Raw genomic sequence first — 22569 nt, forward strand, 5'->3', positions numbered from 1 at the left:
CTGGTGGAGAGTGTGCTCCCTCCGGACCTTACTGTCCACTCCGCAATATCCCTACAGACACCGTTGATGGAATCTTTCGAGGAGCTGGAGATGGCCTTTATAGTGGTCCATGCTTCACATGCATGCAGTAGAGTTAGTAGTACAATAGCTTTGTAAACAAGCATTTTGGTTTCTCTGCGAATGTCCCGGTCCTCAAACACTCTGCACTTCAATCGGGAGAAAGCTGCACTCGCAGAGCTCAGGCGATGCTGGATTTCGGCATCAGTGTTGGCCCTTGTGGAAAGATAACTGCCCATTGTGCCTCCCATCCCCTTCTCACTACTACTGTAAAACTTTAGGCTATAAGGTCCAAGGTGGAGAGAATTCACTGCTCTCTAGCTCTGATCACAGTCACTAGAGGGGAGGAACCCGCTACCTTCGACTCAACCTCCCATTAGCCACAGGCTGCATGGCCAACAGTGACCCCTGACATACGTGCATACAATTGCTCTTAAAGGAGGAATCTGGAAGGCGAGGTAAGCAAATCGAAGAGAACAGAGAGGGCGGCTGCGGGATGGGCAAACTGAGAAGGCTGCTTCAGAGTTTGGAGTCATGAAAGGGCAGCAAACACTGAGGTCCAGCCACAAGGGCCTTCTGGCAGTTCCCTCCCTGCGAGAAGTGAGTTTGCAGGGAACCAGGCAGAGGGCCTTCTCGGTGGTGGCACCCTCCCGTCAGATGTCAAAGAAATAAACAACTATCTGACTTTTAGAAGACATCTGAAGGCAGCCCTTTTAGGGAAGCTTTTAATGTCTGATGTTTTGTTGCTTTTATTATCATTAATTCTGTTGGGAGCCACCCAGAGTGGCTAGGGAACCTAGCCAGATGAGTGGGGTATAAATAAAATGTTATTACTATTATTATTACTTGTTTCACCCTTTTTTAATACTGTGAAAAGGGGGGGGGGAATCTTATGTTGAAGGATAACGATAAAGAAACATACTTTTATTATTAATAATATTGGTATCAAAAATAAAAATTATTATTATTACTTTTACTGCCAGAGAGAGGGGGTTGTAGGATTGCTTTTTTTCCCTTTTTTTGCCTCAAGTGCCAAATGTAACTTGGTTGCTGAGCTGCTTTTAAATCTTGCAATTAAAACTGTTGCAACCTGCCCCGGGACCTTAAGGTAAATTCAAATGACGACATTCCGCGCCTTCAATGGGGGCTCCGTTTTCTGCTTCACCTCAAAATGTCTCGGGGAGCCCTTTTGAGAAAACACCTTGAAACAGGTAGGAAAACCAGGTGCCAAAGATCAGGAAGTCCACTGAATTTTATCACGGTGCTAAGTTTGCATTCCGGTTGTCCTAACAGAACAGGCAAAAACACACACACACACACACACACAAATAGATGAAAGAGCAGAAAGTTGCCAGAAACTTTTATTGTAATACTTGTCAATGAACCATTTGAGGGAGGGGACGTAGTCTGAGATGGAATAATGGATTGTTAAGACTTCAGATTGTTCCCCAACTTTTACTTTTTTAAAAAGTGTTGCAAGTAGAAAGCTAGAACACTAGGAGGAGGGCTGAACTGGAACCTCTCGTTGATTTGCTAGCTTTTTACTTGCAGGTATGCTTTGAAAAGGTGAGGATGCATTCAGACGTGGCATCCCACTCTCCTAACTCAGGATTTCGTCGTGTGTCCAAACCAGGCCTCGGAGTCACTTTGGAATAAGGAAGGTGCATAACCCAGATTTAGCTTGAATGTGACATGAGAATTCCTCCCTCCCACCCAAGCTTTTTCCACATAGCACCCAAAGTGGCCTTACGGCTCAACAATAAATATTGAATTACAAACAGAGCAAAAACCCGTTTTTGCTTGGTACAGGATGGAATAGGTCGGGGGGGGGGGGCAGAGGTAGGCGTCTCTGGGAATCTTGGACATTGTTCTGCACCCCACCCCCAGCACAGACTAAACAGCTGCCTCAGGGGAAAAGAAAATTTCATTTTAAGTACCTGGGATCAGAGTGCAAACAGTTGTCCCTGAATCGTGTCTCTATCACGTGTCAATAGCCACATTCCGTGGAACCGACAGGAGCCTGGGCACTTCGAAAAACCAGGCCTCAGTTTCCAAAATGGCTCAAGAGCAGAACTTGGATTCAAGACTATTCTTAATGACAAGAGTGCACATTGTAGGGTTGCTGGTCAGGGACGGGTCGGGGTCCCCCCCCCCAGAAACTACAACCATACCTCAGGTTACAGACGCTTTGGGTTGTGCAATTTCAGGTTGCGCACTGCACTGAACCCGGAAATACCAGAACGGTTACTTCTGGGTTTCAGCGCTTGTGCAAATCGCTAAATCGCACTTTGCACATGCTCAGAAGCACCAAATCATGACACACACGGGTCGCGGACGCGCCTCCCGCATGGATGTCTGCAACCCGAGCGTCCACTGTACTACAATCCCCTGGGAAGAAAGGAAGGTTTTTTTTATTATTCTCTCTACCGCCACTCCAATTTGGTTTCCCTGATCTGTGCCATCTTGGAGATCAGTCTGGGGTCCTCTTGCCTGGCCAGTCACCATTCCCTGAGGGGCTTGAAGGCTTAATACCCCAAGACACAAGGTCCGAGACCCTTCCGTTCCCCAGCCTCTCTCTCCCCACATCACTTTGGCTCACGAGCGCAGCTTCTGCAAGGGCCGCAGGTGGAGTCCCTGGCAAGCAATCGTGCTGGTTCTTAAACGAGGCACATCCTCCAAGCCGTTCCACATCTCGGTTGACCGAAAACAAAAGGCCTCGGGGTCAGCAGGAGAGTCCTTTCCCCCTAAAGCCACAGATATTCCGCCAGGAAAGCTGCCAAGATCTTACAGAGGTTGAGCACCGTGGGCGGGTGCAGGTTCTCTTCTGTGTCCTCGAAGGTGTGCCAGACTGCCGGGAAAGGGGTGGTGATGAGGTGAAGGACTGGAACACCTTCGGCAAAGAAAGAGAGAGAGAAGGAATCAAAAGCTGTGAGCCCAGCATTGTCCGAAAACCACGCGGCGCAGTACATTTTCTACTGAGGACATCGTTCAAACACAGGTGATTTTTCTTTCTTTCTTTAAAAGAAGAAGAAGAGGAGTTTGGATTTGATATCCCGCTTTATCACTACCTGAAGGAGTCTCAAAGCGGCTAACATTCTCCTTTCCCTTCCTCCCCCACAACAAACACTCTGTGAGGTGAGTGGGGCTGAGAGACTTCAGAGAAGTGTGACTGGCCCAAGGTCACCCAGCAGCTGCATGTGGAGGAGCGGGGAATCGAACCCAGTTCACCAGATTACGAGTCCACTGCTCACCACACTGGCTCTAAAAAACAAAGATAGACTCCTAGAATCAGAAGGGCTCATGGGCAATGCAGGAATCTCAACAAAAGCACCCATGACAGATGGAAAACCCCACCCAGCCCGTTTCAAAATCTCGGACAAGAGGTAGGAATAATGGCCATCAGCTTGGAAGGCTATAAAAAGAGGAGACAACAGATTATTGGAGGGATAAGGCTGGCCATGTCTATTGGCCATGAGGGCTGTGTTCTCTGACAGGGACGCAGTACGCCACTGTGGCATAATGGGGAAGAGTGCTGGACTACGACCTGAGAGACCCGGGTTCGAATCCCCATGCAGCCATGGAGCTCACTGGGTGACAGCCTCTTCTCAGCCTAATGTTGTTTAGTCGTTTAGTCGTGTCCGACTATTCGTGACCCCCTGGACCAGAGCACGCCAGGCCCTCCTGTCTTCCACTGCCTCCCGCAGTTTGGTCAAACTCATGGCCGTAGCTTCGAGAACGCTGTCCAACCATCTCGTCCTCTGTCGTCCTCTTCTCCTTGTGCCCTCCATCTTTCCCAACATCAGGGTCTTTCCCAGTGAGTCTTCTCTTCTCATGAGGTGACCAAAGTATTGGAGTCTCAGCTTCAGGATCTGCCCTTCCAGTGAGCACTCAGCGCTGATTTCCTTCAGAATGGATAGGTTTGATCTTCTTGCAGTCCATGGGACTCTCAAGAGTCTCCTCCAGCACCATAATTCAAAAGCATCAATTCTTCGGCAATCAGCCTTCTTTATGGTCCAGCTCTCACTTCCATACATCACTACTGGGAAAACCATAGCTTTAACTATACGGACCTTTGTTGGCAAGGTGATGTCTCTGCTTTTTAAGATGTTGTCTAGGTTTGTCTCTCAGCCTAATAATAATTGATTATTTATACCCCACCCATTGGGTCGGGCTTCCCCAGCCACTCTGGACAGCTTCCAACAGAATATTAAAATACAATAACCTATCAAACTTTAAAAGCTTCCCTAAACAGGGCTGCCTTCAGATGTCTTCTAAAAGTCTAGCAGTTGTTTATAATAGCCATAGTTAATTCCCACACATATGGGCCAGAATGTGACTAAATTGACCTCATTAAAAGCTACCATCACTAACGGTGAACACCAACAGCCAAGAGGATCATGCAGATTAAGTGGGGGTTAGACAACCCAACAGCTGAGCCTGACCTACTTCACGGTCATCCTCTTCATCCTGGAGAAGAGTGACTAGTGGGGTGCCACAGGGTTCTGTCTTGGGCCCGGTCTTATTCAACATCTTTATCAATGACTTGGATGATGGACTCAAGGGCATCCTGATCAAATTTGCAGATGACACCAAACTGGGAGGGGTGGCTAACACCCCAGAGGACAGGATCACACTTCAAAACCACCTTGACAGATTAGAGAACTGGGCCAAAACAAACAAGATGAATTTTAACAGGGAGAAATGTAAAGTATTGCACTTGGGCAAAAAAAATGAGAGGCACAAATACAAGATGGGTGACACCTGGCTTGAGAGCAGTACATGTGAAAAGGATCTAGGAGTCTTGGTTGACCACAAACTTGACATGAGCCAACAGTGTGACGCGGCAGCTAAAAAAGCCCATGCAATTCTGGGCTGCATCAATAGGAGTATAGCATCTAGATCAAGGGAAGTAATAGTGCCACTGTATTCTGCTCTGGTCAGACCTCACCTGGAGTACTGTGTCCAGTTCTGGGCACCACAGTTCAAGAAGGACACTGACAAACTGGAACGTGTCCAGAGGAGGGCAACCAAAATGGTCAAAGGCCTGGAAACGATGCCTTATGAGGAACGGCTAAGGGAGCTGGGCATGTTTAGCTTGGAGAAGAGGAGGTTAAGGGGTGATATGATAGCCATGTTCAAATATATAAAAGGATGTCACAGAGAGGAGGGAGAAAGGTTGTTTTCTGCTGCTCCAGAGAAGCAGACACGGAGCAATGGATCCAAACTACAAGAAAGAAGATTCCACCTAAACATTAGGAAGAACCTCCTGACAGTAAGAGCTCTTTGAAAGTGGAATTTGCTGCCAAGGAGTGTGGTGGAGTCTCCTTCTTTGGAGATCTTTAAGCAGAGGCTTGACAGCCATATGTCAGGAGTGCTCTGATGGTGTTTCCTGCTTGGCAGGGGGTTGGACTCGATGGCCCTTGGGGTCTCTTCCAACTCTATTATTCTCCGGGGTCTTGTGAGGGTATAATGGGAGGAGAACCATGTGTACCATCCTGAATTCCCTGGGAGAAAAGGCAGTATATAAATGCAATAAATAATCATCATAATAATCCTCTGAATGACAGCTGCCGAGAATCTCGGGTGGGGGGAGACGGCTGGTGTTGGTATCTAGTTGCTCCGATGCTTTCCTCTTTTCCAGCACCAGGCAAAAACTTCTGTTATTTCCCCAGGTGGGTGGGGTACAAATAAGAACATTATTATTATTATTATTATTATTATTATTATTATTATTATTATTATTATTATTATTTTGCAAAACCAAGGAGACATTGAAACTTATCATTCATTGAAATAGCAATTACCACCCAGGACTCACAGAAATCTACTGTTCCAATAGCAATCTGGCACTCTCACATGTTGCCGTCTCCCACCCAAGAACAGGTGAAGCTGCACACATTTGCTACCTGGTTCTCCTTCTTCCCAGCAAGGAGTGCACTCAGACAATTCAATCCACACAAGAGGAACCCCGCCCCCTCAAAAAACCCTCAACCCAACCCGTCAGCAGCGTTGCTTTTGTAGTTCTCTGAATGGCCATTTACAGACACTAGCTAACAGGACCAGTGGTCAGGGATGATGGGAGTTGTAGTCCCAGAACAGCTGGAGGGCCAAATTTAGCCATGCCTGGGCCATTTGTACCAACAGATGGTTCCCCTCACTTCCTCCTTAGATCGGCCCAAACTTGCGGCTGCTTTAGAAATCTGCTCTGTGAGCTTTCGGTCTCTGTTTTCTTTTTTTAATTTTTATTTTTATTTTATATATATATATAAATTTTTATTAAGTTTTTCTTTAACAAATAATTTTGACAACCATGTTTACCAATTTACAGTTTTTGAACTTCCACCAGTACCTCCTTCAATCATCCATTTTTCATATCTTTACACATTTTCTATGTAGTATTGCCGATTTGATAATAACCTTCCATCTCAGTTTCTTTCTTACAATATATCTTGGTTTATCACAAAGCCTCTTTAAAACCCACTAGCGTTGTCTGTTCATCACATACGCTCTCTGTTTTCAAGCTTGCAGCACACTGCGAGACTCTCCCCTGCCGTTTTGAAAACTCTTGCTTTATTCCTCGAGAGGAGCATTTTATAGAATTGTAGAGCTGAAGGGACCCCCCCCCCAGGGTCATCTATCCCAACCCCTTTTGGTAAGAGAGCAGGCTGCAAACACCGGATCGAACCAGCAACGAAAAGACCTCAGGGCAACTGGGGGAAAGTGGGAGAGAAGTACCTCTCCGGAGGAAGGGAGCGTGGTCATCTTCGATGGGGTCATAGTAGGAGCGTTGCTGGAAATAGAGCTGCTCCTTTGCGTGAGACTCCAGAAGGCCGAGCCGGTGCAGCCGCTTCTCTAGAGAACGAAAGAGTGGGATTAGGCGCAGCGTAGGAGCCATGGTCCAACTGAGAATTATCTCCAGGCTCCCTAAGAACTTCCAGCAAATACAGTGATACCTCAGGTTACATACACTTCAGGTTACATATACTTCAGATTACAGACTCCACTAACCCAGAAATATTAACTCGGGTTAAGAACTTTGCTTCAGGATGAGAACAGAAATTGTGCTCCGGCAGGGCGGCGGCAGCAGGAGGCCCCATTAGCTAAAGTGGTGCTTCAGATTAAGAACGGTTTCAGGTTAAGAACAGACCTCCGGAACGAATTACCGTATTTTTTGCTCTATAAGACTCACTTTTTCCCTCCGAAAAAGTAAGGGGAAATGTGTGTGCGTCTTATGAAGCGAATGCAGGCTGTGCAGCTATCCCAGAAGCCAGAACAGCAAGAGGGATTGCTGCTTTCACTGCGCAGCGATCCCTCTTGCTGTTCTGGCTTCTGAGATTCAGAATTTTTTTTTTCTTGTTTTCCTCCTCCAAAAACTAGGTGCGTCTTGTGGTCTGGTGCGTCTTATAGAGCGAAAAATATGGTGAGTGCGTAACCAGAGGTACCACTGTACTGGAGGAAAACACCAGCCCCGATGTAGGAGTGCAAATATCCAGTGTGAGAGGATCAGATGGGGTTACTATGAGGAATTCTAAAATATGCATCAAGCCATTGTGTCCGCTATGAAAGCATGGCGCTGACCGGGTTCAATTCATTGACAATAATTTCTGATCAAATCCCACAAGCCTCTGCATTTCTGGCCATTTTCTCTGCTGCCCATTTCTCTCTGTCTAACAAGCACATATAAGAACCATAGGACACAGTTGCCAGTTGCTTCGCCAGGCATGCAACCTGGGTCATAAAAGATAGGTAGTTTCTTTGTTGTACCCTTCCTTGGTTTTGTTCATTTTAGGGCGCCTGGAAATAGTTTCACAGGAAGGTGATAAAGATCCCTACCTCCTTGCCATCCCTCCTCTCCTGTTTACTGCTTGTTTACGACCTCCGGGTTTTCCTAAAAGCATTGCTTCCTATTTTATTTACTTTTAACTGCATATGCATGGTCAAGTAGGAAATTAGCTCTTTGTAGTTTTAATCTTTAATGGGACGCAGGTGGCACTGTGGGTTAAACCACAGAGCCTAGGGCTTGCCGATCAGAAGGTCAGCGGTTCGAATATCCGCAATGGGGTGAGCTCCCGTTGCTGGGTCCCTGCTCCTGCCCACCTAGCAGTTCAAAAGCACCTCAAAGTGCAAGTAGATAAATAGGTACCACTCTGGCAGGAAGGTAAACAGCGTTTCCATGCGCTGCTCTGGTTCGCCAGAAGCGGCTTAGTCATGCTGGCCACATGACCCGGAAGCTGTACGCCGGCTCCCTCGGCCAATAAAGCGAAATGAGCACCGCAACCCCAGAGTCGGCCACGACTGGACCTAATGGCCAGGGGTCCCTTTACCTTTACCTTAGTTTTAATCTTTAACTTTGTCCTACGTGGGGTTTTTTGAAATGCTCAGAGGAAATCTGATTGGTTCTTACAGACACTGTATAAAAAGTTCTTTTGTGAATAAACCGACCTGGGCCAAGGGGTGGACAGGAATTATTATCATATGCACCCCTCCCAGAGTCTTGCTGGTCAAGCCTCTGTGTGTATCAGAGTCCAATCCTTCCTTTGATTTAGGGACGCCTCACCCCACAACTGTGGCACAGGTAGAAGAAAGGTTTAAAGCAGGGATGGAAGGGGTACCTGTGTACCCACCAAATTGGACTTCAACTTAAAAGGATGCAGGAACTTGTCAGATCATGGGTCCTTCCACCTCAGTACTACCAACACTGTGCGGCAGCTGTTCTATAGGGTTTCGGGCAGCTGAGTTGCAGTCCACTTGGAGGGCGCCGGGTTGGCGAAGGCGGATCTATCGGACAGAATTTTACATCCCAAGCCCCCCACTGGCTGCTCATCCCTGGGAGGCAGGGTCTGAAATGGAGGCGGGGTCTGAAATGCCGATCAACACTGAAGCCCCACCCCTCCTTTCCTGATTGGCTCCCCGGCGCAAAGAGTGACACTCACCGAGGCCAACGAGCCTTTCGAACCAGAGGGCTGTGTTGCGGAAATGGTTCTGGATGGTCGGCTGGCGGGCGCCCAAAAGGTCCAGCAGAACAAAGAGAGACTGAAACGGGAAAATGCAGAGTCAAAAACACAGGAGCCACAACAGCGGCAAGAATCTTGATTGCATAAGGATATGTTTTTGGATAATATGTCTTGTTATAACTTTGAATTTAAAAAAAATTTTAAAAAAAGAATCTTGATTGCATAAGGATGGAAGAATGAGGAAATCCCAATGAAAGAACAATGGCAAGAAAAATTGATGAGCTACGCAGAGCTGGTTAAATTGACATACAAACTGCATGATAAGGACAACTGTGACTTTAAGGAAGAATGGGAGATTTTGCAAATTATCTAAAAAGACAACAAAATGAATGGGACTCCTTGGCAGGTTTTGAATAAACACCCACAAATTTATTAGGTGAACATGTACAATTTTGGGGGACAGGGGTGGCGCTGTAGGTTAAAACACAGAGCCTAGGACTTGCCGATCAGAAGGTCGGCGGTTCGAATCCCCGCGACGGGCTGAGCTCCCGTTGCTCGGTCCCTGCTCCTGCCAACCTAGCAGTTTGAAAGCACGTCAAAGTGTAAGTAGATAAATAGGTACCGCTCCGGCGGGAAGGTAAATGGCGTTTCCGTGCGCTGCTCTGGTTCGCCAGAAGCGGCTTAGTCATGCTGGCCACATGACCCGGAAGCTGTACGCTGGCTCCCTTGGCCAAAAAAGCGAGATGAGCACTGCAACCCCAGAGTCGGCCACGACTGGACCTAATGGTCAGGGGTCCCTTTACCTTTTTATGTACAATTTTATAATATGCAGAGAATTATATGTGTAAAGAGGGGAGCTGAGAGAAGTCTTTGGTGGGAGGGAGAGGGAGGGGTGGGGGGAAAATATTGTAATTGATTAAATGGACTGATAATTTGTTATGTTGAAATTGTTGAATAAAAATTTTAAAAATCACACACACAGGTACTCCCAGGGCCTCTGCTGTCGTTTGAGGCTCAGGTGGTCTTATTTTACAGGGACTTAGAAAGCTGCCTTCTCTAGATTATTGTTCCATCTAGCCCAGTAGTGTCTACAGTGACGTTGGAAAATGTCAATCACTTCTCCTACCTGGGCAGTTACTTTCCACAAGGGCCGACATTGATGCCGAAATCCAGCATCACCTGAGCTCTGCGAGTGCGGCTTTCTCCCCATTGAAGTATAGAGTGTTTGAGGATCAGGACATTCGCAGGGAAACCAAAATGCTTGTTTACAAAGCTATTGTACTACCAACCCTACTGCACGGTTGTGAAACATAGACCACTTATAAATGCCATCTCCAACACCTCAAAAGATTGTCACCGGAAAATGGTGTCTCCGGAAATTTTTACACCTCACTTGGGAAGACAGGCAAACAAATGCCATTGTATTGGAAGTGTCACCAGTGTCAAAGCAATGATTCTTCATCTTCAACTTCATTGGACTGGTCATGTTGTTCGGATGCCTGATGACTGTCTTCCAAAACAATTACTCTATTCCAAACATAAAAATGGAAAGCGTAATGCTGGTGGTCAACAAAAGAGGTTTAAAGATTGTCTCAAGGCAAATCTTTAAAAAATGTAGTATAAACACCGACAACTGGGAGACACTGGCCTGCGAGCGCTCCAGTTGGAGAACAGCCTTTAGCAAAGCTGTCGTGGGCTTTGAAGACACTCAAACTCAGGACGAAAGGGAGAAACACGCTAAGAGGAAGGCACCTTTGGCAAACCCTCACCGTGATCAACTCCCACCCGTAAACCTATATCCCCCTTGTAGAAGGACGGGTGGATCCAGAATTGGCCTCCACAGTCACTTACGGACTCACTGTTAAAACCGTGTTTATGGAAGACAATCTTACTCGGCTACGAGTCCATAAATAGCAACACCCTAGTGGTCCCAGGCCCTAAGGAAGTTAGATTAGCTTCAACCAGAGCCAGGGCCTTTTCAACTCTGGCTCTGGCCTGGTGGAACGCTCTGCCTCATGAGACCAGGGCCCTGCAGGATCTGATTTCTCTCCGCAGGGCCTGTAAGACAGAGCTGTTCTGCCTGGCCTTTGGCTTGGAGCCAATTTGATTCCCTCCCTCCTTCTCTTTCTTTTTTCTTTTCCTTTCTCCTCCTGCGATGAGGCTACATTTTAATATTTTAATGTTGTATTTTAACCTGGTTTTTAAGTTGTATTCATTCAACTTGTTTTTATTATTGCTTGTTAGCCGCCCTGAGCCCAGCCTTGGCTGGGGAGGGCGGGGTATATTATTATTATTATTATTATTATTATTATTATTATTATTATTACTACGAGTGACCACCAAGGAAGAAGACATTGACCGGCAGTGGCTCTCCAGGGCATTCCCAGATCCCACCAGAACACTGAACCAGGAACCTTCTCGTGCACGAGGCAGCATGGTTTTCCACTGAGCTCTGCCTGCTTCCGTGGTGCTTAATGTGGTTTCAAACCGAACAGGGGGAGATCAGAGAGGAAGCCCCCACCCTTTCAACGTTGCAAAGGCCTGCACTTCTCTTTTTGCAAGGAAAAGCCAGCCGTTTCTCAGGCGGCTGGCTCAGAGAAGCACTCACGATAGCCTGGAGCTGGCTGAGGCCCGGGCGATGTGGCGCCTTTGCCATGCGATCAGCCAAATGTCGTGCGCCGTACAAGGAGTCCTGATCCGTCCACTCCTGGAAGGCCTCCTCCCCGTCGAAGAACAGCAGCTGCAACGTCACCTTGGAGCCCTAAAACACAGAGATGTGCTGTTTTAGACCTCCTTCAGTTCATCTTCAAAACAGGTTGCAAAGTTGCCGTTGATGCATTAGAAGATGACGGCACTACTGATAACAGACTTGGATAACTTCACACACACACACACACACGCTACACTTCTGTTATAAATCCATAGAAAATCAACCATACATCGGATCTGCACTGTTCCACTTTTATTTTACTCCATGAAGGAAGGACTACAAAATGGGGAAGGTTTGATACAGGGCAGCCATAATCCCTTGAGCATACCAGCACATACACAGGAGCCCTGCCCAGTTGCTATGCCCACCCTGATGGTCCTAGACAGAAGACCATCAAGGTCACAAAGGACTTGCATATGGGAGTGGATTCAGCATGGACTGGAACAAAGGACACTGATCAGCTCTTCCCTCTGGGGGCAGAAAACTGCAAGCTCCCTTTGTCCTCTGGAAAGTCCTCATGGGGAGGGGGAAAGGAGGAACCAGCCAGGTGACAGGACACTCAGGTTACCTCCACAACTCCTCCCACAACCCCTCCTTTTTGTGATGTAGTCTTAGGGGTATAGTTTGGGGGATTAAAGGTAAAGGTACCCCTGCCCCTACGGGCCAGTCGTGTCCGACTCTAGGGTTGTGCGTTCATGTCACTTAAGAGGCCGGGGGCCAGCGCTGTCCGGAGACACTTCCGGGTCACGTGGCCAGCATGACGAAGCTGCTCTGGCGAGCCAGCACCAGCGCAGCACATGGAAACGCCGTTTACCTTCCCGCTATAAAGCGGTACCTATTTATCTACTTGCACTTAAGAGTGCTTTCGAACTGCTAGGTGGGCAGGAGCTGGGACCGAAAGACAGGAGCTCACCCCGCCGCGGGGATTCTAACCCCCGACCATGCGATCGGCAAGTCCTAGGCGCTGAGGTTTTACCCGCAGCACCACCCACGTCCCTAGTTTGGGGGATTAAGGTAAAGTAAAGGTACCCCTGCCCGTACGGGCCAGTCTTGACAGACTCTGGGGTTGTGCGCCCATCTCACTCAAGAGGCCAGGGGCCAGCGCTGTCCGGAGACACTTCCGGGTCACGTGGCCAGCGTGACAAGCTGCATCTGGCGAGCCAGAACCGCACACGGAAACGCCGTTTACCTTCCCGCTGGTAAGCGGTCCCTATTTATCTACTTGCACCCGGAGGTGCTTTCGAACTGCTAGGTTGGCAGGCGCTGGGACTGAGCAGCGGGAGCGCACCCCGCCGCAGGGATTCGAACCGCCGACCTTTCGATCGGCAAGTCCTAGGCGCTGAGGCTTTAACCCACAGCACCACCTGTGTCCCTAGTTTGGGGGATTGGTAACTAATAAAAGTTGGGGTCTTCTTTTGTTCTGGGCTTCCATCTTGCTTCATCTTGTTGCGGGTGGGAGTCCTGTCGCGACAGTATCCAATAAAGGCCAAGCCTACAGGCTGCTGTTTTGCTCCAAGTGATCCTGGTTGGTGTCTTTGTTTTTGTCCAAGGGAGCCCTCGGATTTTTCCGTTAACAGAAGCCACGCCGGTAAAAAGGCAGTTGGAAAAATATATACAAACAAATAAAGCTGCATTCGACAGATGAAAGGATATATGTTTGACATGACTGAGAATCGTGGAACCAGGGACAGAGGATTTTAAAGCATTAAAATCGAGATGCGGAAATATGGAAACAAGGAGGAGAGGCAGGACTGAGATGTGGGGCTATGCTTCAGAGGTCCAGACCGTGGGGAGCTCCGAAAAATCAATAATTATAATTTGGATTATAATTTGGTCTTTTTTATTTTAATTGGAATATTATGATTGGCTATATTAATTGGATGTTTTTATTGGAAAATTGCCTGGTGTGCTCCGGTCCAGGGGGTCATGAAGAGTCGGACACGACTAAACGACTAAACAACAACAATTGGAAAATTAATAAAAATTATTTTTAAAAGAAGATAACGACACTATTACAGCTGCCGCACATCCTAAAATGAGTAATGAATACAACAAGTTGATCATGCCCCACGCTGACAACCTCAAGGCAATTAAAGCCATGCGCTTGATCGGCGGTTCCTCTTTTTGTCATAGATTAATATTTTTTTGGATGATAGTGATGTTGTCGAAAGAACTGGTCTTCTGCATGATCTTGACAGCTGAAACAGCAACTGCCACCAGGATTTTGGCTGGCTAACATCCTATATCCTTTAAAATGTGTTTGTAGATGGGAGAGGGGGTTATTATTTTGTTCTCTTCTTGTTTTCATTGTGTATTTTGTGTTTTTTTATCTTGCATTTTTACGCTGTGAACTGCCCTGAGATCTATGGATGAAGGCAAATATACACATTTAATTAATAATAATAATCTCACTAGTGGGAAAACCAGTAGTGATGTATGCATGTGAGAGCTGGACCATAAAGAAGGCCGATCGCCGAAGAATTGATGCTTTTGAATTCTGGTGCTGGAGGAGACTCTTGAGAGTCCCATGGACTGCAAGAAGATCAAACCTCTCCATTCTGAAGGAAATGAGCCCTGAGTGCTCACTGGAAGGACAGATCCTGAAGCTGAGGCTCCAAGACTTTGGCCACCTCATGAGAAGAGAAGACTCCCTGGAAAAGACCCTGATGCTGGGAAAGATGGAGGGCACAAGGAGAAGGGGACAACAGAGGACGAGATGGTGGGACAGTGTTCTCGAAGCTACCAACATGAGTTTGACCAAACTGCGGGAGGCAGTGGAAGACAGGAGTGCCTGGCGTAGTCTGGTCCAGGGGGTCACAAAGAGTCGGACACGACTAAACAACAACAACAACACTTTTAGACAAATGAAACATTAAAAAGTTCCCCACCAGCTGCTCTAACCACTAGCCCTTACTCCCCCTTTCTGCAAGAGGTGCAAAAGGAAACCCGGGCATTTCTGCCCAGGAAAGGCCAGCCGCTCACCCTCTCCTTCAATTTCTTCAGCTCCTCGTCCAGCGCCGTCACCAGCTCCATCAGGATGGCACAGGGCACAGCCGAGTCCGTCGCCCCCAGGAAGGCCCGGCCACGCTTGTCGTGGGGAAAGTATTTGGAGTCATAGTGGCAGGCAAACACCAGGCGCCAGGTGGCTTCGGGGTCCAGCGTAGCCACCACATTGGCGAAGCCGACAACGCCGTGCGGCGCCCGGTCTTTGAAGGCGTCCACCTCTATGTGCCAGGAAGCGCCCAGTTCCCTCAGCTTTTCCACAATGAACTAGGAAGGAAGAAGAGAGGGAAAAGAACTTGAGTCGCTCATGCAAGGTTCTAGTCCTCAGTTTTTCACCCTCCCTCATAAAACTCGGGGACTTCCAAGGATACGGAGCACTGGAAGACTCAGGACGGAGTTTATTTTTCAACGCGACTACTGTTGCAGCGAGAGCATTCCATGTCCCCCAACCATAGCTGTCAAGCGTCCCTTATTTGGCGGGACAGTCCCTTATCCCAGTGTCGTGTCCCGCTGCTGTCCCTTATTGATGATGTCCCGTAAATTTCCCGGGATTCAAAGGAAGCAGCTCCTCTCCCTCCCTCCCTGCCGGCCAGGGAGGAGGGAGGCTCCCACCGTGTTGCTTGGCTGCATTGCTCACCCAATAAGGAGTCTAAGAACGACTGGGGGGTGGAGCTACCATGCCTTGTGCCGATCAAATCGGCCGCATTGCCTGGGGACTCGCCTTTGCTCAGTGCTTCCCAGCGGAGAGGTGACAGTGGTTTTCCTTGCTGCATCCCCTTTGCCGGGTTGCTGCGCTGTGGGAACCACCGCTTGAGGCTTCGTTTGGCTGCTGGTTGGTCTTTCTGCCTTTGGCTCGGAGGGGCTCAGAAGTCGAACATACCAGCCCTCCGAAAATCCCTTATTTTAGCTCCTTATTTTCAAGGCTGCCGGTCCCTTATTTTCAAATCTGTTAGTTGACAGCTATGCCCCCAACGGTGAGACGATGCAGCGGTTACAAAGGAGGACCGTAACCTGAAGTTTACGACTCGCTGTGATGTGTTCGGTCAGCAAGATTAGAGTTTGGACTCACCTGCCGGACTTTTTCGTTGCCAGGGCTTCCAGAGTACCTCTCGATCAGGATGGGCTGCAGGTAGCTACGCCAAAGGCGCTGCAGTTGGACCTGTGAGGCCAGGTCTTTCAGCTGACTGCTAGTCAGGTTTTGGGGCTTTTGCTTCAGCTGCCAAGAAGGCGAGAGAAAAGCTTCGTCAGAAAACAATCCCAGCAGCGCCAATTTAGGGCTCCCTCCAGGTGAATATTTCTCCCACATATCCAGCAGCTTTGGACTACAATTCCCATCAGCCCCAGGCAACCCGGCCATCTTGGACTACAACTCCCACCAGCCCGGCCATCTTGGACTACAACTCCCACCAGCCCCAGCCAGCCCGGCCATCTTGGACTACAACTCCCACCAGGCCCAGCCAGCACGGCCATCTTGGACTACAACTCCCACCAGCCCCAGCCAGCACGGCCATCTTGGACTACAACTCCCACCAGCCCCAGCCAGCCCGGCCATCTTGGACTACAACTCCCACCAGCCCCAGCCAGCACGGCCATCTTGGACTACAACTCCCACCAGCCCCAGCCAGCACGGCCATCTTGGACTACAACTCCCACCAGCCCCAGCCAGCCCGGCCATCTTGGACTACAACTCCCACCAGCCCCAGCCAGCACGGCCATCTTGGACTACAACTCCCACCAGCCCCAGCCAGCACGGCCATCTTGGACTACAACTCCCACCAGCCCCAGCCAGCACGGCCATCTTGGACTACAATTCCCATCAGCCCCAGCCAGCACGGCCATCCTGGACTACAACTCCCACCAGCCCCAGCCAGCCCGGCCATCTTGGACTACAACTCCCACCAGCCCCAGCCAGCACGGCCATCTTGGACTACAACTCCCACCAGCCCCAGCCAGCACGGCCATCTTGGACTACAACTCCCACCAGCCCCAGCCAGCACGGCCATCTTGGACTACAATTCCCATCAGCCCCAGCCAGCACGGCCATCTTGGACTACAATTCCCATCAGCCCCAGCCAGCACGGCCATCCTGGACTACAACTCCCACCAGCCCCAGCCAGCCCGGCCATCTTGGACTACAACTCCCACCAGCCCCAGCCAGCACGGCCATCTTGGACTACAACTCCCACCAGCCCCAGCCAGCACGGCCATCTTGGACTACAACTCCCACCAGCCCCAGCCAGCACGGCCATCCTGGACTACAACTCCCACCAGCCCCAGCCAGCACGGCCATCTTGGACTACAATTCCCATCAGCCCCAGCCAACGCAGCCATCTTGGACTACAACTCCCATCAGCCCCAGCCAGCATGGCCATCTTGGACTACAGTTCCCACCAGTCCCAGCCAGCACGGCCATCTTGGACTACAACTCCCACCAGCCCCAGCCGGCACGGCCATCTTGGACTACAACTCCCACCAGCCCCAGCCAGCACAGCCATCTTGGACTACAACTCCCACCAGCCCCAGCCAGCACGGCCATCTTGGACTACAGCTCACACCAGCCCCAGCCAGCACGGCCATCTTGGACTACAACTCCCACCAGACCCAGCTAGCACACCCATCTTGGACTACAACTCCCATCAGCACGGCCATCTTGGACTACAACTCCCAGCAGCCCCAGCCAGCACAGTCCTGCTTGCATATAGTCTGGACTAATAGGTTCACCTGGTCATCTCCAGCCTAAATTATATGGCTGAAAGGAAGAAAGCTTTCGGTAACCAGGAGAGGATTTTTGTGTGTTGAAGGGGAATGACTAGGTGCCATAGCTGTCAACGTTTCCCGTTTTTAAAGGGAAATTCCCTTATTCTGAACTGGATTCCTCGCAAGTAAAGGGAAAAGTTGACGGCTATGCTAGGTGCCCCTTTGAATTCTACCTGTCATAAGTCTCTGAGGCAGACTCTGTGAACTGCCCAGAGACCACCCTGGGGAATAGGGCAGTCCTGAATGGGGTAACTGTGCCCCTGAAGGACCAGGTGTGCAGCCTGGGAGTCATTCTGGACTCACAGCTGTCCATGGAGGCGCAGGTCAATTCTGTGTCCAGGGCAGCTGTCTACCAGCTCCATCTGGTACGCAGGCTGAGACCCTTCCTGCCCGCAGACTGTCTTGCCACAGTGGTGCATGCTCTAGTTATCTCCCACTTGGACTACTGCAATGCGCTCTACGTGGGGCTACCTTCGAAGGTGACCCGGAAACTGCAACTAATCCAGAATGCGGCAGCTAGACTGGTGACTGGGAGTGGCTGCCGGGACCACATAACACCAGTCCTGAGAGATCTGCATTGGCTCCCAGTACTTTTCCGAGCACAATTCAAAGTGTTGGTGCTGACCTTTCAAGCCCTAAACAGCCTCAGCCCAGTATACCTGAAGGAGCGTCTCCACCCCCATCGTTCTGCCTGGACACTGAGGTCCAGCGCCGAGGGCATTCTGCCGGTTCCCTCATTGGAAGAAGTGAGGTTACAGGGAACCAGACAGAGGGCCTTCTTGGTGGTGGCGCCCGCCCTGTGGAACGCCCTCCCTTCAGATGTGAAGGAAATAAGCAGCTATCCTATCTTTAAAAGACATTTGAAGGCAGCCCTGTTCAGGGAAGTTTTTAATATTTAGTGCTGTACTGTTTTTAACATTTGATTGGGAGTGGCTGTGGAAACTCAGCCAGATGGGTGGGGTATAAATAATAAATTATTATTATTATTATTATTATTATTATTATTATTATTATTATTATTAAAGTGGTACCTCAGGTTAAGTACTTAATTCGTTCCAGAGGTCCGTTTTTAACCTGAAACTGTTCTTAACCTGAAGCACCACTTAAGCTAATGGCCTCCTGCTGCTGCCGCACCGCCAGAGACCAATTTCTGTTCTCATCCTGAAGCAAAAGTCTTAACCCAAGGTACTATTTCTAGGTTAGCGGAGTCTGTAAACTGAAGCGTCTGTAACCCGAGGTACCACTGTACATTGCTTGTTTTATGTTGCTATGGCCGTTGTCTAATGCGAAAAAAGTTTTACTATCTATCTAGGAAAAGCTTGCTGGAACAGGTCAGTGGCTTACGTAGATCAGCACCCTGCTTGCACAGTTTGTTTATAAATTTTGGGGAAATCAATGGAAAAAACTGAAGAAAAAAAGAGAGGAAATGATCCATTGGAAGCGGGGAATGCGCAAGTCAAGAGGCAGGGAGTTCCGCAGCAAGAATACTTATCGCAAAATATTGGAAGACACAAGATCTACCCACTTTGGAAGAATGGCAGATGAAGGTGATGGACTATATGGAATTGGCGGAAATAACCGGCAGGATTCGAGACCAGGGAGAAGAGTCAGTGGAGGAAGATTGGAAGAAATTTAAAGACTATTTACAGAGATATTGTAAAATTAAGGAATTTTAGAATAATGTTGGATTGGAACTAAGTGGTTTCTAGCTATGATGGGTTAAAGGAATATGAAAAAATGGGTTTATATAAGTAAAAATCTAAGATTGTAATAATTTAAGAATAAGATCTGGGTAGCAAAAAGAGGGAAAGAAATTGTTGAATTAATAATTTGATTTGGAATACAAAAAAGGGAGGTCCGAGAAACAAGTAAATGAAAAACAAGGAGATGAAAAGATTGATTGTTTTTAACCATTTTTGTTGGATGTTTTTTCTGTTTTTTTATTTCTTGTAATGTAAAATCCTTAATAAAAATTATTTTTTAAAAAAAGAGAATTAAAATTATCCTTAGACTTCAAGGCAACAAAAAAAAGAGGCAGGGAGTTCCACAGCGCCTTGAAAGGCGGCGATCTTGAAGCGACCACGTCCCCCCGCTAACTCACGTCCGTGCACCAGGACCCCCACCACCCCACCCCTACCTGTAGGTACCTGGGCGCCCGGGATCGGCTCCTCCTGCGCCGCCTCCCGGGGCTGGACGGCCGGATCCTCGCCCACCTGCCAGAGCAGGTAAAGCCCCGCCAGGGAGCCGGCGGCCAGGGCCAGCAGCCCGGCCAGCCAGAGGCGGCGGCTGCCCGCCAGGCTCCGCTTCCGCGCGGCGGGGAAGGCTCCGGGCTCCAGGCCGCCCTGCGGGACCCCCATCCCCGCGCGGCCCCGCCGAGGCCCTTTCCGCATGGCGCCTCCGCTCCGACTGGGGACCCCGGGTTCCTGCCGGTCACGCCCCCTCTCGGGGGAGGGCCAATGGGACGCGGCCGCGCCGGGCATGAATGGAAGAGGGCGGAGCCACGCGCTCGACCTTCCGCGCTCGAGCCACGCCTCCGAGCCCCGAGCCAATCCGACGCGCCCGTGCGAAGGGGGCGGGGCGACGCGGGGCCACGCCCGCTCGCTGGTTAAGGACACGCGGCGCTTTCGGAAAGGAAAAGAGGAGGAAGAGGGTAGAGGAAGGCGAAGGACCCGCGGGAAGGAAAGGGGAAGGTGGCGGGCGGTTGGTTTATTACGGAAGGAGGTTTGATGCAATAATTATGGGTTGTTAGCGGCCCTGAGCCAGGCCTTGGCTGGGGAGGGCGGGGAATAAATAATTTTTAAAATTATTATTATTTTAAAATATATATCACACAACCGAAATCTGCAGCAATGAATGCCTTTATTAGGAACAACCGAAAGGACCACAATCTATGGGCAAGCGTTAGTAATCATCATCATCATCATCAGTGCTTTTTTTGTAAAAAAAATAAATGTTTAGGGGTACTTTCATTTTCCTACTCGTTGAAATACTGCCTCTCAATGAGGCCAAACAGATTCAAAAAATGGTTAGGGGGTATGCGAACCTCCGCACCCCCCAGAAAAAGCACTAATTATTATTATTATTATTTATTTATTTATTTATATTACAAGAATATTACAAGCATGATAAAACATCAGATGTTAAAAACTTCCCTGGGCTGCCTTCAGATGTCTTCTAAAAGTCAGATACAGTGGTACCTCTGGATACAAACGGGATCCGTTCCGGAGCCCCATTCGCATCCTAAAGCGAACGCAACCCGCGTCTGCGCATGCGCAGGTCACAATTAGCTGCTTCTGCGCACGGTGTCATTTTGACTGTCTGCACATGTGTGAGCGACGAAACCCAGAAGTGACGCATTCTGTTACTTCTGGGTCGCAGCGGAGCGCAACCTGAAAATGCTCAACCTGAAGCAGTGGCATAGCGAGGGGGGGTGCAGGGGGGGCCCGGCCGCACCGGGCGCAACATCTGGGGGTTAGGGTTAGGGGGCACAAATCCACGGGTTAGGGGGTGCAAACTACTTGCCTTGCCCCGGGTGCTGACAACCCACGCTACGCCACTGACCTGAAGCAACTTCAACCCAGGGTATGACTGTAGTTGTTTATTTCCTTGACATCTGGTGAGAAGGTGGACACTACTACCAAGAAGGCCCTCAGCCTGGTTCCCTGTAATCTCACTTCTTGCAGTGAGGAAACCGCCAGAAGGCCCTCGGAGCTGGACCTCAGTGTTTGGGCTGAACGATGGGGGTGGAGACGCTCCTTAAGGTATAATGGAATTATGCAGAACTCTTCACAAGCCTAGAAGATGCGCAAATGGTGGGGGAGGGGACTACAGAAATTCGGCTACATGTTGAAGCCATGAATACCTTTGTTTTATATTATTCCTTACTCACCCTTCATCATAAGGTCCCAGATGGGTTACGGCCCAGGCATCTGGTTGGCCGCAATGAGAATAACATTGCTGGACATGGAGAGTCACTGGCCTGAGCCAGCAAGGCTTTATTTATGTTTTCTGTTCTAGTCTTTTTAATACATAAAACGCTTCCAAAATGTTCTGCTCCAAATGCAGCAGAATTCAGCAAGAGTGGTGGATCCCAGAAAACAAAACCATTAAGTGCTAAAGACCTTTAAAAACAAATGTGAGCCCCTTGAATTTAGGCCTGGGAACAAACGGGCAAGCAGTTTGGCTGCTTCAGAACAGGTTGTGCGAGTTCTAAATGGGACTCTGGCCAGCAATCTGGCTGCAGCATTTTGGACCAACTGAAGTTCAGACAGTTCCAAGTTGGAGACTGCAGACTGAATTAGTCTCTGCTAGGTGCTGGGGCGTGGGTGGCACTGTGGGTTAAACCACAGAGCCTAGGACTTGCTGATCAGAAGGTCAGCGGTTTGAATCCCCGTGATGCAAGTAGATAAATAGGTACCTCTCCGGCGGAAAGGTACACGGCGTTTCCGTGCACTGCTCTGGTTCACCAGAAGCGGCTTAGTCATGCTGGCCACATGATCCGGAAGCTGTACACTGGCTCCCTCGGCCAATAAAGTGAGATGGGCGCCACAACCCCAGAGTCGGCCACGACTGGACCTAACGCTCAGGGGTCCCTTTACCGCTTTAGTTGCTGCAACTATCAGGTTGTAGCTTGGCATTTGGGACAGAGAAGGAATCAATGGCTGGCCTCCATTTTTAAAAAATATGAAGTCCAGCTGTTACCCAGATCTGTCCCATTCAGCTTTAATTGATTTGTAAGAGACTGTTCATTTTGCATTTCATTGCCAGCCAACCCAACCTTTTACATTTTCCCCCTTCTACATATGGCTGGATAAGACTCTAGTCCACCAGTGCTTATATTATAATGAATTTGTTAAATCTGTAAGGTGCCACAACCACTTCTGGAAGTTACCGGCATCAAACTTCTGTTCTAGTTGTTATGAATTCAATTCGCCTCTGCCCACCTGCAGATCCGCTTGCCATCTGGTTGGCTGAACTGGTTCACATGTGCAGCTGGAACATGCACATGTGAACCCACCCCCTGTTAACACTCATATTGGAACTGAGGGAGATCCAGTGTCATGGACTGGTTGGGTGCAGAGGAATGGT

General features: G+C 49.1%; 1 protein-coding gene and 1 long non-coding RNA gene across 2 annotated transcripts in view; both read right to left on the reverse strand.

Moving 5' to 3' along the window:
• LOC309376268 overlaps nucleotides 1-22569 on the reverse strand; it is a 192069-nt gene that overhangs the window by 89225 nt on the left and 80275 nt on the right. The gene's annotated exons all lie outside the window — the stretch shown is intronic.
• QPCTL (glutaminyl-peptide cyclotransferase like) lies at nucleotides 1391-19886 on the reverse strand. The gene is made up of 7 exons (XM_081922257.1): nucleotides 19629-19886; nucleotides 15794-15940; nucleotides 14704-14991; nucleotides 11620-11772; nucleotides 8991-9090; nucleotides 6793-6909; nucleotides 1391-2947 (listed from the first exon to the last, which is right to left on the reverse strand). The coding sequence occupies exons 1-7, from the start codon at nucleotides 19869-19871 to the stop codon at nucleotides 2802-2804; spliced, it is 1194 nt and encodes a 397-aa protein (XP_081778383.1). The 5' UTR covers nucleotides 19872-19886; the 3' UTR covers nucleotides 1391-2801.

Source organism: Podarcis melisellensis, assembly GCF_964234715.1.
Source record: "Podarcis melisellensis genome assembly, chromosome: 8".
NCBI classification, from domain to species: Eukaryota; Metazoa; Chordata; class Lepidosauria; order Squamata; family Lacertidae; genus Podarcis; species Podarcis melisellensis.